Source organism: Aulonocara stuartgranti (genome assembly GCF_965226115.1).
Source record: "Aulonocara stuartgranti genome assembly, chromosome: 19".
Classification (NCBI taxonomy): domain Eukaryota; kingdom Metazoa; phylum Chordata; class Actinopteri; order Cichliformes; family Cichlidae; genus Aulonocara; species Aulonocara stuartgranti.
In genome coordinates this window covers 21,476,190-21,491,843 of record NC_138955.1, presented here as the reverse complement: position 1 = coordinate 21,491,843, position 15,654 = coordinate 21,476,190, and the positions used below count along the sequence as shown (strand labels likewise).

Here is a 15,654-nt window from a genome sequence, read left to right as displayed (position 1 = left end):
GTCCCACAGGCTAACCAAGCCCGATAGGACTCCTTCTTCAGCCTAGTGGCTCCCTTCACCTCTGGTATCCACCATTTGGTTCGGGGATTACCACCACGGCAGGCACCAACCACCTTGCGGCCGCAGCTCAATGCAGCAGCTTCGGCAATGGAGACGCTGAACATGGTCCATTCGGACTCAATGTCCCCAGTCTCCCTCGGAATGCTGTTGAAGCTCTGCCGGAGGTGTGCGTTGAAGATCTCGCGGACTGGGGCCTCTGCTAGACGTTCCCAGCACACCCTCACTACGCGTTTAGGTGCACCAGGTCTGTCCAGCGTCTTCCCCCGCCACCTGATCCAACTCACCACCAGGTGGTGATCAGTTGACAGCTCAGCCCCTCTCTTTACCCGAGTGTCCAGAACATATTGTCGCAGGTCTGCTGATACGATTACAAAATCGATCATCGACCTACGGCCTAGAGCGTCCTGGTGCCACGTGCACTTATGGACACTCTTATGTTCGAACAGGGTGTTCGTTATGGCCAAACTGTGATTAGCACAGAAGTCCAATAACAGAGCACCGCTCGGGTTCAGATCAGGGAGGCCGTTCCTCCCAATCACGCCCCTCCAGGTCTCGCTGTCGTTACCCACGTGAGCATTGAAGTCTCCCAGCAGGACAACAGAGTCTCCAGGTGGAGCACCCTCCAGCACCCCCCCCCCCCCCCCCAGGGACTCTAAGAAGGCTGGGTACTCTGAACTGCCACTCGGCGCATAAGCGCAGATGACAGTCAGGACCTGTTCCCCGACCCTAAGGCGCAGGGAACAAACCCTCTCGTCCACCGGGAAAAACCCCAACGTACCGGCAGCAAGCCGAGGGGATATTAGGATACCCACCCCAGCCCGCCGCCTCTCACCAAGGGCAACTCCAGACTGAGACAGAGTCCAGCCCCTCTCCAGGAGACTGGTTCCAGAGCCCAAGCCATGTGTAGAGGTGAGCCCGACTATATCTAGCCGGTACCTCTCAACCTCACGCACTAACTCAGGCTCCTTCCCCACCAGAGAGGTGACATTCCATGTCCCTATTGCCAGTCTTGGCAGCCGGGGGTCAGTCCGCCAGGGCCTCCGCTCCTGGCCGCCACCCAGCACACAATGCACCCGACCCCTATGGCGCCTCCTGCGGGTGGTGGGCCTGCGGGAGGATGGGCCCATGTCTCCTCTTCGGGCTGTGCCCGGCCGGGCCCCATGGACTAAGGCCCGGCCACCAGACGCTCGCCCTCGGGCACCCTCCCCGGGCCTGGCTCCAGGGCGAGGCCCCGGTAACCCTATCCCGGGCAGGGTAAACTGTTCCCTCGGTGTCCTTTTCATAAGGGTCTTATGAATCGCTCTTTGTCTGGTCCCTCACCCAGGGCCAATTTGCCATGGGAGACCCTACCAGGGGGCAAAAGCCCCCAGACAACATAGCCCCTGGGATCCCTGTGACACACAAACCCCTCCACCACGATAAGGTAGCGATTCAAGGAGGAGGAGCCACATGTGTGCACAGTAAAAGTCTAAGTGTGAGAATTATTACTGGAAGGTCTTAAACAAGGTTATAAGATTCAACGTCACCTCAAACGGCATCTCGGTGAAATCATTTGTAAAGTAACTAAATTTAGGATTTAGAAACTACGTAAGAAGACAGATGTTCTCCGCTCAAAGCAAAGACGTTGCAGCTGCATGCGAGACTGTAAGAATCTCCAACTGTGGCAGAATCTCTCAGACAGTCGACCGCTGCCTGGTAAAAACACGGCTGTTAGACAAAGGAAAGGGACCCAGCAGGGAACCCTGAGGTACTCCGTGAGTTCTGTAGCTCTAGTCTTGGTCAGTTTGGAGGTTTTAGTGAATCTGTTTGTGGTTTGTGTGGACTGTAATATCTGCTCTGAACTTCTAAACTGTGTTTCTGGCAGACATCCTCCACGTTACAATAATTAAAAAAATATAAATTTTATTATTAAAAAATGAAATTAAAATGTTTTCAAACTGTTAAAAAATCTAAACTTAAACCAGAAAATCCGATGCTGAAGCTAAAATACACTCAGAGTTTAAAATAACCTGAAACTCATTTAGTTAACGGACGTATTTGAGACAAAGCACAGGTGAAGATAACCACATGGCAGGAAGTCAAACTAAAAGTCAAAGTAAAATAGGAAACTCAAAGTAACAGAAGACTCAGGGACACACACAATGATAAAACCAAAACTGAATCCAGAAACAAATCTCTGTACATTACAAAAAACCGTATGCAGGCGAGTGAGCGCTCAGACCTCTCTGCTTCTCTGCAGGACTTCCTGACGATATGCTGCCCCGAGATCGGAGCCAACCCCAAAACTCTGGGCATCCTCCCCATGACCACCATCCAGCAGCTCTCTGAGCAGTGCGCCGCACGCTTCGAACAAGGTAACCCCACGTCGGCCGTCACGGCGGGGACAACGCAAAGCAGCTTTCTTCCTCTGGCAGTCAGAATCAGTGAACATCAGCACACATCTGCTCAGATGAAGCTCTTCACACACAGCAGATTGGCTCTCTGGGTTTTCCTGTTGGTGCACTGCCAGCTCTCACCTAAAAAAAGTAAAAGTGTGCGTGTTAGTCCCCATAGGGAAATAGTTCCTCTGCATTTAACCCATTCACCCAGTGAAGCAGTAGGCAGCCACCAGTGCAGCGCCCGGGGAGCAGGGGTACCTCAGGGTAGCCGTTCAGTGGAGTCGAACCCCCGACCTTCCAATCATGGGGCCACCACTCTACCTACTGAGCTATCCCTGCCCACCTGGGGTCACCTATCTGCGTCACGGTGGCTGCAGTTAAGTGGAGACAGGCTTGCACCCACGAGGCAACCTGTGCAGTCACCGTGTGATTGACAGGGGGTTACTCAGAGGGAGCTACACGCGTAACCTCCGGGTGACCCCAGGTCACTGCGACTACTTCCAGTTGGAAAAGTGAAAATATTCAAAGCAACCTCTGAACAATCAGTTTTTTCCTGGCAGGTGGCTGCAGCCTTGTTTTTGAGATCGTCTCTTCTTATTGTGTCGTTTTGGTTAACGATAGTTCTAAGATAAAAATCAGAGGCATCGTCCGACCTGCTCGATGTACTCCAGCATCACCTGGAGGTTCATCTTTTTGAAATAAAATATTATCAATCAAGAGAAGAGTAAGAAAATCAAACCAGGCTCCAGACGTCCGGTCCTGATCCATCTCCTCCTATCCCAGTATCCTCCTCTGCATGTCCTTCTTCTGCATCCATGAACCTACTCTGAGGTCTTCCTCTGCTCCATCTTCATCCTCCACCCTCCCTCATCTGCACATGCTCAGACCCTCTGACTGAGCGGCCCCTGTTGCTCACTCTCAGTGAACACCTTCAGCTCCACCGTCTCCACCTTTAAACCTTCTTTCCCTCCTGCTGCTGTCCTTGTGTCACGCTCATCTCCACCCCCTCCACCCGCTCCGCCCTGCCTGCACTCCACCTCTCTTGTGTTCTGTCTGCTGACCCGTGTATTCCAGCTCCCTCGCCGACTTTGCGTTGGCTTTCTTGCAATAATCTGCTGGCTGTTTCTTGCTTTGTGAGGCGATGGAGGACACCATGTGTTCCTCTCTGGTTTGGTTTTTACTGCCATGCTGCGACCAGTTTGGACATGTTGGTTCCTGTCTGAGCAGGAAGTGACTCGTGTTTCTCCTCTGCAGACTCCTACACCCTCAGCGTGTACATCGATGGCATCCATCACCCCGTGGCCCAAACAGAGCTCGCCCTCAGCGTGAAGAGTGGCTGCCAGCCAGGAGCCTACTGCTTCGTCTATCACCCCGCCGATCAACCCACCGACGCCCCGCCCCGCCGCACCTGTCCCCTTGACCCGCCGCCGGCTCCACCTGCAGAATGCTTCATCCCTGCAGACATGGCGCCCGCTGACACCGAGGAGCCCAGGGTGAAGGAGGAGAGCCTGATCAGCTTGTAGCTCCTCCCCCATCAGCAGCAGCGGAGATGCTGAGAGGAGGGAAGCAAAAATGAAGCGTTTCCACCTCAGGTGTCATTCGAAGCCTGACGTGGACGAGAGCACGCAGGACAACAGGAAGTTCAGCCATGGCGAAACACGAGCAGCTCGACAAAACACAAGAAAACAAAGACAAACTGAGCTCACAGCGGGCAGGGGTCTGGAACCCCGCCCACTGCGGCAGGACTCACATGTAATGCTAGCATGCACATATATGATCATGTTTGTACTGTTTATGGCCTTTGGATACACGATGCTACTCTCTGCGAAGAATTTAACCGAAAGGGAAAGTCAAGTTTTTGGAAACGATGCGAATCATTTTCTCTAAGACCTGGAATAGTATTTAGTAAAAATGAGATATTGTGATTGGCTGAGTTAGGGGTGACTGTCTGAGGCCCGCTCGATCCCTCTGTGGTCGGGTAGACTCTGACGTCTCGTCCTCAAACAAAACCCAACCACACTCCAAAAGTCATCTCACGCTGTCCCTGCTGTTAATAAAGCGCCTGTTACCAATGCTGTGTCCTGTAATGTTTCTCGCTGGGTCACAAGATCCTCAGAGTTTTACCGCTTTGGTAACACAACTCTTATTTTGAAGTTTTTGTTGCACTTTCCAGTCCTGTAGGCGCACTGCTGACACCAGGGGGCGACCTGTCAGTGACCGAAGGCTCCATCCAAACAACTCCAACACTGATGAAGCAGCAGAAATGCTGACGGTACAACAACCTCGCAGCCGCTGATATCTGGGAAGATTCAGCGTCACATGAATCAGCACAGGATCCACAGACAGGAGCTGCAGCTCTCACAGCTCAAGTTTCCCCATTTTCTAAATAAGAGAATTAAAGAATAAATGACTTCAAATAAAAATGTGTGCGTGCAGAATTATGGTAACCACTGCTATCAGTGAGTGAATTAGAGTTCAAACGTGCAGGACGGTGGAGAGAGTCTGTGACATGTGACAGCTTTGAGAGGAGGCACTCAGCGTTTGGTCCACGATGGAGTCAACAGGACTCACCTACGCCCTGATTCACCTACATCTCTCCAGTCTGATCAGTGCCTAAATATCATTTCCAGCAGAATCCGGCGACGGGGATTTCTGATGAGCACAGGCACGGCGAGGAGGCTCACGCTCGGCGTCTGCTGCTCGTTATCCTGTGAGGGTGTTAGACACCTGCTTCCTGTCTGTGGTCATTATTTCCAGCAGCGCCCATAACGAGCTCCTTAAAAGGAGACGAGCTTCCTGTCAGAATCTGTTTTCACCTTTATCTTTGTGCTTCATGACCCACCAAACACACACAGACACAAACACATAACTCAGGTAAGCTCAGTGTGAGCACATCAGGAACCCTCATCATGACTCATTTAATTTTCTGCCTAAGTTTGATCAATAATATAAATCGGCGCTCACAAACCTTTTTTGCGCCACAGACCGGTTTATGTCCGACAATATTTTCACAGACCGGCCTTTAAAGGTTCACGGATGAATACAACCAAATAAAACCAGTATTATTCATAACACACGGGAACAGACCCAGAGAAACAGAGTTAACGTTAAAAAACCGATAAAACCCTGAAAAACATACATTTCACACCCGAGCCTCAACTCTCACAGACGGTGACCCGGGGGTTGGGGGCCGCTGATATAAAATATAGATTCTATTAATATGAAGGTTTGTTGAAACACCAGCCGCACACTGGAGGGCGGGAAGTTTCAGCAACAGCGAGCTGATCGGGAAAGGAGACAGGTGGGACTGAAGGTGGGCGGAGCAGGTCCTCTGTGGTAAAATGACCTGAAACACCTTTGATGCCACCGTCCTCTAGCAGCACGTGGACGCTGTGGTCCTCAGTAACTCTGGGACGTCCTGCAGGAATCATCCCTGGGACACGTTTGACGATCTGAGGTGCTTCAGCGCCACACAGGAAACGTCTGTGCTCACATCGCCCACAGTTTGTGTTAGTGGCCTTCACCGTGGATAAGGACGCCTCGTTAACCTGTCAGTGTGGAGGAAGCTCAGACAGGTGTGTGTGTCTCTATTTATGAACGCGTTTTCTGTTTTTCATGATGATTTATTTTCTTGTTATTCCAGAGAGAACATTTCTCACGTCCTATAAAGCTTCTCTGTTTGGCACGAATGAACAGTCCTGCACGTATGCACACACACACGCACGCTCTGTAATGAGGACGCTGGCCCTCTGCAGCAGCACCGTGACTAACAGTCTTTGAAACGGGACACTAACAAGCTAACGGCGTCCTCGGCACTGAACCACAGCTGGATTGATCTGGTGAGGGGTGTACATGCTTCAGTGTGTGTGTGTGTGTGCGCGTGTGTGTGTGGGGGGGCTCAGACCCTCCACAGTAAGCTGTATATAAGTATGAAAGACCACCATTCATCTGCACAGGGCGAAGCGTCAACCAAGAAGCACGAGTGAGGATCTATTCTTTCTATTCAAACTTTATTGTGTTGACAGGAAGCAGAAATCTGAGCGGCTGGGACAGAGTCGCCTGGAGCTCTGCTCAGTTTCTGGTTGGTTTCTCTCCCCGAGTGACGCGAGCAGCTCCGAGGAGACACAGCGACACCTGAGCAGCAGGTAAGAAGTGCCAAACTGGCACTGAAATAAGACATAATGTGGATTGCACAACACTGGTCACTACATTCTTCATTTCCAGTTAATACTTGTACAGCTGCTGTTATTGTGTATATATTTATTTATATTTCTTCATACATTCTTATATAGTTCTATATTGTGTATTTTGTTGTACAGTTATTTAATTTTCAACTTTAATTTATATATTTTATCTTATTCTTTCCCAGTTAAATTTACCCTTCATTCTAATTTGTGTTGTACAGTTATTTCATTTTTAACCTTAATTTATATTTTATTCCTTCCTAGTAAAATTTACCCTTTTTAATTTTTCATATTTATTTCCTATCTTATTCATAGCCTTTTCCTTTTTTGTTTTCTTTAGGTCACGAGCAGTTGTCCAAGCATTTCACTGCATATCGTACTGTGTATGACTGTGTACGTGACAAATAAAATTTGAATTTGAGATCAGGTTAGTCCCTCACAGTGCGCCAAATTCAGTCCGGCATCAGATCAGGGTGAAACTGGCGGAGGCGTGACGGCACACATCGGCTCCAATCAGAATACGTCTTCATGATTGCTGAACTAACTTGATTGGAGTATAAAAAGCGTCCGTGTCCGCCTGCACAGGCGAATAAGTCAAATAAGCTACATTTAAAAAACACCACAGTGGTGACATCACTCGACTTCCTGTGAAAAGAGTAATGGATTACATGAGCCCAGTTTGAGTATAATGTGACGGCGCCGCCTCCTTCATCACCATCATGAAAAAAAAAAAATCAATGTTAAGAACGTGCCCATGTCAGCCCGCTGCAGAGAGACGACAGCCATGCCAAACAGGTGTCTCCGGGGTTAAAGGTCAGCTCAGCCCGATTAACTTCCAGGCACCAAAAGCTCCTCGTTAGGGCTCAAACTCGCTGTTTCACGGTCGCCTGAGAAATAACGAGCCAGAGGCGAGCGGTGACCTCGGGGTCAGGGCGCCGTGGTTTACAGCCGCTCTGTCAGCCTCAGATTGAAACACGTGACGCGCACACCTGAAGCCAGACTTTGGTCCTCAATGCAGAATAAAAATGTTTAGGAATTACATCAGTGACCATCATTCTCCGGAGGAGGCGCTGCAACGTGAAATCACAACGAGCTTCATGAAACTGAAAATTCTTCTTCTGTTTGTTTTTAGGATGTCTCAGCTTCCTGTTTTTCCCCGCACGTGCGTCCCGCTGCTTTGCATTCTGGGTATGATCTTGCTGACGTCTGGCTTCCCTCAGCCTCGCCTTCCTCTCAGGTGGGTACGCTCCGAACCAATGAATGAGCCAGACACTCTGCCGGACATTGGAAAGAGGATTTCACCTCCTACGGAGGCCTGAGGGTGCCGTGTGAATGATGTTTACATGACGTTGTGATGTCACTGTGATCTCGTCCAATCGCAGAAGTTTGGAAGATTCGGAGGAACACAAACGAGTCGACTGGGACGTCCTCTACCCTTCCATCTCTCTCCGTGATTGGAGCATCCAAATGATGTCAGCGCCCGGCCTTAGAGCAGCAGCCAACAGCAAAGCAGGACTGATGAGGGAGGCGTGGCTATTTGCTCCAGAGGGGGCGGAGACAAGGTACAGCTGGGCAAAACTGATAAATTCATAATGAAACATCATAGACTGTATGAAAGAAGGACAATGATGAAAAACATTAAACCTGCATTCTTTCTAGCGTCCAGCAGGGGGAGACTCTTCTATCTGTACAAAGCAGTCTGATTGGATAGAAAAATAAAGACTGGTTTATTATTATTATTGTTGTTATTATTATGAAATTAACAAACAGTCAAACTTAAACGGGGAAAAATTGACTCTCCCATTTAAACAGTGGTGCACTGTGTTGTTTTCTGTCTGTAGTGTGGAGGGGGCGTGGCCTGCAGAATGGTCGTCTCCGGGAGCCGGGATGGCGAAGAGGAACCTGGTGGTGGCCGACGACGCGGCTTTCAGGGAGAAGAGCAAGCTGCTCACCTCCATGGAGAGGCAGAAGTGGCTCAATTCGTACATGCAGAAACTGCTGGTGGTGAATTCATGACGTGTCTCCACGGTCGCCAGAAATTTACCCGACGACAAGTCCCAGAAATTTACCCGACGACAGAAAACATCAGAAGCTGGAATCTGTTTAATTTCTAAAATGTTTAAATTTAAAGTGACTCTTTTGGCTCTGCTGAAAACAACTTTGTGTTTAATTTGATGAATGAATAAATAAGCAAATGATGTTTTTGACGCCTGTAGTTTGACTTCACAACATTTCATGTATCGGACCAACATATCCAGTTATGACGGTGTGTGTTTATCAGTTATTAAATGCTCTGAGTGACTCGTATGCAGCAGCTGTTTCAGTCTCTGCAGAGACGATAACGTCCTCACAGCTTCTGCTCCACCAGTTTAAACTGGACGCTCACGGTGGAATCAGCACCAGCTCTTCCAGCCTGCTGATCGTCTCCTGCAGCTTCGTCCTGTTGGTCAGCCTCTGCTCGTCCCTCCTCTTCATCAGCACGGCCTCTGCATGAAGAAGCAGCGCCACGGCCTCGGACGCCGGGAGCTCGTTTGGAGGCTCCGCCTGCCCACCGGGGCCTCTGGCCGGGCGCCTCCTCGGCTCCTCCAGCTGAGGCCTCACTCGGCAGACTTGTGAGAGGGAGGGCATGGATGGGAAGGAGGAGAGAACAGGAGGGAGGGACAAGGAGACGCCAAACCTCTCTCCTCCTTCTCTGTCCTTACCATCTCCTCCTTGTCTCCTCTGTCCTCCCTGCAGGAGCACAAATATCAGTATAAACACCATAAACGTCCATGTAAGTAGCCTGATTAGAAAACACTGCACATATTTTCACTGCAGATGACACCCAGCTCTATCTGTCCATGAAGCCAGATAACACACACCAATGAGTTAAACTGCAGGAATGTCTTAAAGACATAAAGACCTGGATGGCCGCTAACTTTCTGCTTCTTAATTCAGATAAAACTGAGGTTATTGTACTCGGCCCTGAAAATCTTAGAAATATAGTATCTAAGCAGATTCTTCCTCTGGATGGCATTACCTTGGCCTCCAGTAACGCTGTGAGGAACCTTGGAGTCATTGTTGACCAGGACATGTCATTCAACGCACATATTAAACACATATGTAAGACTTCTTTCTTGCAAGACTGATAGAGAAAAACTAGTTCATGCTACTTCCTGTTAAAAAGGAATTCTTCCTCCCCACTGCTGCTCACAGCGGGTCGTGTGATTGTTGGGCCGCTGCATACTGAGTCCGTACCCTTCAGCTGTGCTTTGGTGCTTCATAAATAAAACTCAAACTAAAAATTGAAATGGAGTTAGGCTCCGTTATGTTGGATGTCGTCAAGGCGACTGCCTGCAATCTGAGTAAAGCACAGAACAACAAAGAATCATGGGAAATGCTCGAAGCCCGCACAGCATCGATTTGAGTTTAAACATCTATGGAACATCACGGTTCGGTCTGCAGGTTTTCCATGCATCAGCATCACTCTGAAACTGACGCAGTCAATGTGGGGTGGGACAGATCCACTGTGACAAAGGGGCAAATTTCCACCTAACCGAGACGTTTTCAGTGCCTACATCTGACTGAACGCTTTCTAATGAGGAGAAATCTGTCCCATTTAGGACAAAAGTAAGGACCTGTGTTGGCTGACCTCTGCGTGCTGCTCACCTGAGCTGCAGGCAGTCCCAGCAGCACCGCCTCCAGCTTCTCCAGCCTGCTGTTTCCATGATAACACACTCTGGGGTTCTCATTGGTTAGATGTTTGGGCCTCCCGGTGATGGGATCTTTCAGGTCCACAACGCTGTCCTACAGTCACACACACACACAGCATCACTTCCTCTAACATTGCTGTTTCAGCCACTCTGCTGTGAAGCTGATTACTTTTTAAAATTCATCATATTTTCATGGTGTGAGAACCACAAACGCACCATCCAAGTCCAGAAGACATCCTCCACCTGCTTCCACTTCAGGTACGCCTCCAGGAGGCTGCACAGCTGCTGCAGAGAAACGCAGTCCTGCAGCAGAAGGACACGCCTGTCAGCTCCTCCTGTTATAAACTTATCAGTACTGTTCAATCAGCAGCTGGTAGCCCCGCCCTAAACCCTCCCTCCTCCTGCTCCCTTGTAACGCTAAAGGCAACGTCATCTCCAAATACGCACAGACCATAAGCTAGTCTGAGCTCAGAGATCTGCTCACTTCCTCACAGACCTCACTGCTGGAAGCTGCCTCCATCTTTCATATACAGAGTTTGTGAAACACTCAGACGTACCTCCTCGAGTGCAGCCGAGCTCTGCTCAGAGGACGGCGTCGGGGTGACGCTCGCAGAAAGAACCTGAACACACAGTTGGTTTAATTTGGTTTAGTGAACATGAAGTGGAGAATATCCGTGACAAAAGTGGAAATCCTGGCATGAGTGGAAACAGTAATGTGGATTTATGGTCCAGGCTCGCAGCAGCCCTGTGAGCTGGAGGTTAGCACGGCTCTGACTGGGAGCGTCAGTGCTGGGATGTATTTCTAAATTGGGAACCTGTTTCGAGCTTGTTGTGTTCATAATATAATATAAAACATTGTGTTTCACGTCATTGAGCTAAATGTGTCTGACTCAGTTTGTTTGAAAGTGGAACTGCTGTTTCTGATTATTCTAATGTCACGTGAATGAAAGGGTGAGGTTTCCTCACAGCGTGCAGAGCTCGGGTTTGCTCTCGTAGCATCGACAGCAGCATCCGTCTCTGATGTCTCAGGCAGCCAATGAGCCACTGGAGTCTCCTCAGGGAGGCGGAGTCTACATGGAGGTCAGCAGGAAGGTGTGGCAGCACCTGACAGAGAGGGAGAACACAGGTAAGCACACATGGGGGAGGCTCACCTGCACGCTGCCGTGGTACTCACAGGTGTGCACGTGAGCAGCATCCTGTCCAGCTTTTGCACTCTCTTCATCACCATGCTCTCCAGCGCTCCGGTGGCGAGCAGCCAGCCGAGCGCCAGGAGGAGTTCCCGGCTGGAGGCTGCGCCTCCAGCCAGGAGGAGTTCCCGGCTGGAGGCTGCGCCTCCTCCTTCTCCCTCATACATCCAGTCAGCGTGAAAGCCGCTCTGCCACAAGCCGGCGGCCACGAGCTTCCTGCGCTCTGAGGAAAAGCACCAATCAAACGTCACTTACAGTGTGCACGAGCAAAGTTAGGGCGAGATGAAGAAGTGCTGACCTGCTGTCGGCTCAGAGCTGTCACAGGAAACGACGCTGGTGGTCTGAAGGATGTCGGCGAGCAGCTGCCAAAACGGATCTTCCTGAAAATCCAGCGAGACGCTGAGTTAGTCCAATCAGGAAGAGGAGGAAGTGTGCACGATGTGACACACACACACACACACACACACACACACACACACACACCTGAAACTACTACATGTGTGGATGTGTTCAAATGTCCAAGCTTTACACACATTTAATATTTGTGGCTTTCTTTTCACTGAGGTGAAGATCACCTGGATCGTCACATGACGTGTACGCTGAGTTCAAGCACCAGTGGAAAACTAAAGACTGCAGTCAGTCCTCAGGAACACATTTAGCAGCTCCAGATCTCTTGAAGGCTGAATTTTGAACCAGCCTGAACTCACACTGACCATACAGTTTGACCTCACCAGCCCCCGACTCCCCTCTGTACACAGACTATGCAAATTACCATCAGTGCTGTGCAATAGCAACAACAATAACAATAAATACAAACCCTTATTTATTTGTTTTTAATCTCATTGTATGTGTGTATAGTTACAATAAAATCCGTTCTATTGTATTGAAAACAGTGGTGACCCCGTCACACCCCACCATCCCAGCACCTGCTTCCCTGAGCACACCTTCCAGCATCATCCGCACAAACCCGAACTCAGCGTGATTATCGAGCCCTTTGCTGCCTCTATGTCACCTGCAGATGTCACTGCAGCCAAGCTGTGGATGATTGAATGAAGCGAGCTGGTGCTGGTTCACGCTCCACGTTCACAGCACCAGCTCTTACTGACTGGAGGGGAAAGATGCTCTTCTCCTCGTCTGTCCACCCCCCTCTGACATTTCAGAAACCCAGCTCTTAAATCTCTTTTCTTCTTCTTCTCTTGGAGCTTCAGCAGCTCGTCTCCATCACGTGCAGTCCTGTGATTGGCTAATTGGATACTTATGTAAACGAGCGGTTGACCAGGTGTACCTAATAAAGCGGCCGGTGACGTGCTCCTGACTCACCTGGACCGCGTCTCCAAACTTGGCCCGTCGGAAGGAGTCCGGGGGGGGCACGGAGTCCAGCCCCGCGGCCGCCAGCAGCCTGCACAGAGCCGCGATCACGTGCTTCACCTGCTTCACGTGCACGTCTGCGCTCCTCTTCATCGCAGCAGCTGGACAGATGTTCTCTCTGCCGTCAGTCTGTTGGCATTTCGCGGCTAACGTGTTTACTTCCGGGTCCGAGGCCGTTACCAAGGAAGGGAATAAGCCGCAGATTGATGTTCGTCGTAACCAATCAGAAGATAGATCCTGAGGCGGTGGGTGGGGCGTAAGTTCATTATTATTTTTTCGTGTTCGTTTCTATCTAAACTTTATTGATAACAGTGCCCTGTGACAGAAACATCAAACATGGCCCCCTCTGATAGAACTCTCCGATAGAGTCCAGTAGAAACAGTAAAGCTCGTTTCTGATTGGTCAGTCTTCCTCTAACCTGAAGGAGTCGCACAGCTGAAACCTGAAAGTTTACCCAGAATGCACTCTGTTGTAGTTTCCTGCAGCGTTTCTGCTCCTCGTGTCACAGACGTCCAATATATTTGAATCATCTGATCTTAAAGCCAACTGTGAGAAACCTTCCAGCAGTGATTATTCTTAAAAAAATCAAAAGTATTTATTTAAATGATCAGAATCACTGAAAATCATAAAGGAACCGTCACAACGTATGAACACGAACTCTGAGTCACTTAAAGCTGTAACATTGGACCAGCTGCAAACAGCTGTTAGAAGCCGAGGCATTCTCCAGCGTCTGCAGCACAGTCCCGAGCTGCTGTTACAAAAGAGAAAGTCCGTTATAAGACGAACAGCGGTGCGACGAACCACAGGCGGCAGCGCCGCCAGCCTCATGAACTCACCTGCACGGATCACATCCAGATCCCACCAATCAGCAACAAGGAGAAACTTAAAAACAAATTGGTTTGAGTGAGTATTCCTGAAGCCTCGGTTCTTTTTGAACTTACTCCAGTCTTTCACCAGGTTGTTGGACATGTACAGGACTCTCAGGCTCTTCAGTCACTGGATTCCATTCAGCTTCTCCAACTGGTTATGAGACCCACAGCTGTTCCAGCGTGTCACCTACGGCCTCCTACACGGAGGCCGTAGGTGGTTATTTTCTCTTTGCAGTTCGTGGACAGAGACAGTTGCCTGTGGAGGAAGAAGCAACAGGTCAAAGACACTGACGCTCCTGCTCCCATGTGGCCCTCACACTGTTCTGTAAATAACTGAAGCTCTGACTCTGTTGTGTATGTACAATGACATTAAATGCTGTTCTGTCTAATATGAGTGGGCAGATCTATAAAGCGCAGTCAACATTTACACTCCACACACTGCCGCTTCATCCGTCAACGCAACCTGTCAACTTAGGCCTGATCGGAGGCGAATGAACTGATTCATTTGAAACAGAGATTAAATGTATATTGGTGAGTGGAGCCACTGACGGCGAGCTTCTGTGTTTCGTGATGAGTGTTCAGGGACCGTCTTCAAACTGAAACCCATTAAAAAGACTCATCGAGTGAAATGCACCCTGGGAGTCGTAGTTACGCGTCTCCTTCAGGTTTCAGCGTTTGAGTCGAGCTGCTCGGAGTCGTGCCTGCAGAAGCATCTGAACCTGGGCTGAGAATCTGAGCCGGGCAACACGGGCCTGAAAACGCCACGAACACTTTAATTGACCAATCGGCTGTGAGAAAAGTGCACCTGACATGTTTAATCAGACGTGTGCATGCAAGCTTTATTTCAGCTCTAATGGACTGTTGTGTTATAAACTCCTGAGTCTGAGTCCCTCTTAGGCTCCCAAATGATGTCTGTGAGAGTCGATGAGACGCCGTCCGTCTGCAGGACTCACTCGCAGTTCATCAGCGTGGACAGCGACGAGTCCATCTTCTCTATCGGAGGAATCTGACCGTATAGTTTAACGACTTTTGCCTCGCTCAGTTTCTCTCCTGCACACACACACACACACACACACACACACACACACACACACACACACACACACACACACACACACACACACACACACACACACACACAGACATTATTACATACATGTACATACTGTTGTAAGTGCGCTGTTATTGTCTGACCGCCGTCCCGTGGCAGTGAAAGTGGTGATGGCGTGTGAAACAAAAGAGACGAGCACAGACTTTGAGATAAACTGTGCAATCGTCTGTCCGGTGGAGATAAATGAGTCTGTGTGGGATATAACTTCTGTTTGATTATGATCGTTATTCCATTACACGAATGTTTTCCCGACGCTCCGTCATAAACACAAAGACTGTCTGAGCTCTGAGGGATCTTCACAAACTGTGACGCTATTTTTCAAAGACCTGATTGGTCCGTACGTAGGGATGTCACGCATGAGGATCTCTAATCTTGAACATTATCTGCTCCAGAGCAGGTTGGTTCTATAGTATCAGTTACCATGGTTACCTGATTAAAATCCTCCCCAAATCATAGTGCAGGCATCTGAAGTTAACTTACTCAGACTTTAATAAAGACTGTGTGTGTGTGTGTGTCTCACTCATTTGGCCAGCGCGTCTCTCACAGTCGTGGCTTTGGCCTGGAAACAGTCAGACAGGCAGGGTTTACACTCTGCTTTGGTTCATGTTAATAACTCTGAATAAAAGCCATCTTTAAATCAACAACAACATGAATTCATTGTATGTTTTATATTTGTGGTTTGTGCTGTTGATCCTGTACACATGGCGCTCATATTCTCCACAGGGAGGGGATTTTGAGCCACAGTCCTGTAACCATGGAAAGCAGCCTGACTACGACCCTGTGAAACAGTGCCATCTGTTCCTAT

The 15,654-nt window shown here is 49.4% G+C and overlaps 3 protein-coding genes across 6 annotated transcripts in view; 2 read left to right on the top strand and 1 right to left on the bottom strand.

Moving 5' to 3' along the window:
- The window catches only part of rin3 (Ras and Rab interactor 3), a 32,632-nt gene extending 28,122 nt beyond the window's left edge, over window positions 1-4,510 (top strand). The window contains exons 13-14 of the mRNA XM_082516786.1: window positions 2,300-2,414; window positions 3,693-4,510. Coding sequence (XP_082372912.1) covers window positions 2,300-2,414; window positions 3,693-3,961 — 384 coding nt within the window. The 3' untranslated portion in view covers window positions 3,962-4,510. The remainder of the gene's footprint in view (window positions 1-2,299; window positions 2,415-3,692) is intronic.
- Window positions 4,511-6,264: 1,754 nt separating this feature from the next.
- pth2 (parathyroid hormone 2) lies at window positions 6,265-8,642 on the top strand. Of its 3 annotated transcripts, none has more exons than XM_082516813.1 (4): window positions 6,265-6,277; window positions 6,464-7,859; window positions 8,005-8,184; window positions 8,464-8,642. In XM_082516813.1, exons 2-4 carry the CDS (start codon window positions 7,648-7,650, stop codon window positions 8,636-8,638), a joined length of 567 nt encoding a protein of 188 aa, XP_082372939.1. In that variant the 5' UTR covers window positions 6,265-6,277; window positions 6,464-7,647; the 3' UTR covers window positions 8,639-8,642. The 3 variants fall into 3 exon arrangements, with proteins under 3 accessions (XP_082372939.1, XP_082372940.1, XP_082372938.1); XM_082516814.1 differs by lacking the exon at window positions 6,265-6,277 and having other exon boundaries at window positions 6,335-6,583; window positions 7,755-7,859; XM_082516812.1 differs by lacking the exon at window positions 6,265-6,277 and having other exon boundaries at window positions 6,335-7,859.
- A 65-nt stretch (window positions 8,643-8,707) lies between these two features.
- On the bottom strand, window positions 8,708-13,059 carry tedc1 (tubulin epsilon and delta complex 1). 2 transcript variants are annotated; one of them, XM_082516804.1, is made up of 9 exons: window positions 12,822-13,059; window positions 11,800-11,881; window positions 11,647-11,724; window positions 11,489-11,610; window positions 11,281-11,418; window positions 10,872-10,934; window positions 10,531-10,617; window positions 10,271-10,408; window positions 8,708-9,352 (listed from the first exon to the last, which is right to left on the bottom strand). In XM_082516804.1, exons 1-9 carry the CDS (start codon window positions 12,960-12,962, stop codon window positions 9,005-9,007), a joined length of 1,197 nt encoding a protein of 398 aa, XP_082372930.1. In that variant the 5' UTR covers window positions 12,963-13,059; the 3' UTR covers window positions 8,708-9,004. The 2 variants fall into 2 exon arrangements, with proteins under 2 accessions (XP_082372930.1, XP_082372929.1); XM_082516803.1 differs by having other exon boundaries at window positions 11,489-11,724.
- Window positions 13,060-15,654: the final 2,595 nt, after the last annotated feature.

Excerpts from the sequence above, each read along its gene's own strand:
- pth2 (XM_082516813.1), top strand. The coding sequence starts at position 7,648 with ATGTTTAGGAATTACATCAGTGACCATCATTCTCCGGAGGAGGCGCTG. Across the intron at positions 7,860-8,004 it reads CAGCCTCGCCTTCCTCTCAG|AAGTTTGGAAGATTCGGAGG; the intron begins GTGGGTACGCTC and ends GTCCAATCGCAG. Across the intron at positions 8,185-8,463 it reads CCAGAGGGGGCGGAGACAAG|TGTGGAGGGGGCGTGGCCTG; the intron begins GTACAGCTGGGC and ends TTCTGTCTGTAG.
- tedc1 (XM_082516803.1), bottom strand. The coding sequence starts at position 12,962 with ATGAAGAGGAGCGCAGACGTGCACGTGAAGCAGGTGAAGCACGTGATC. Across the intron at positions 10,935-11,280 it reads AAACCCGAGCTCTGCACGCT|GTTCTTTCTGCGAGCGTCAC; the intron begins GTGAGGAAACCT and ends CTGTGTGTTCAG. Across the intron at positions 10,409-10,530 it reads ATGTCTTCTGGACTTGGATG|GACAGCGTTGTGGACCTGAA; the intron begins GTGCGTTTGTGG and ends GTGTGACTGTAG.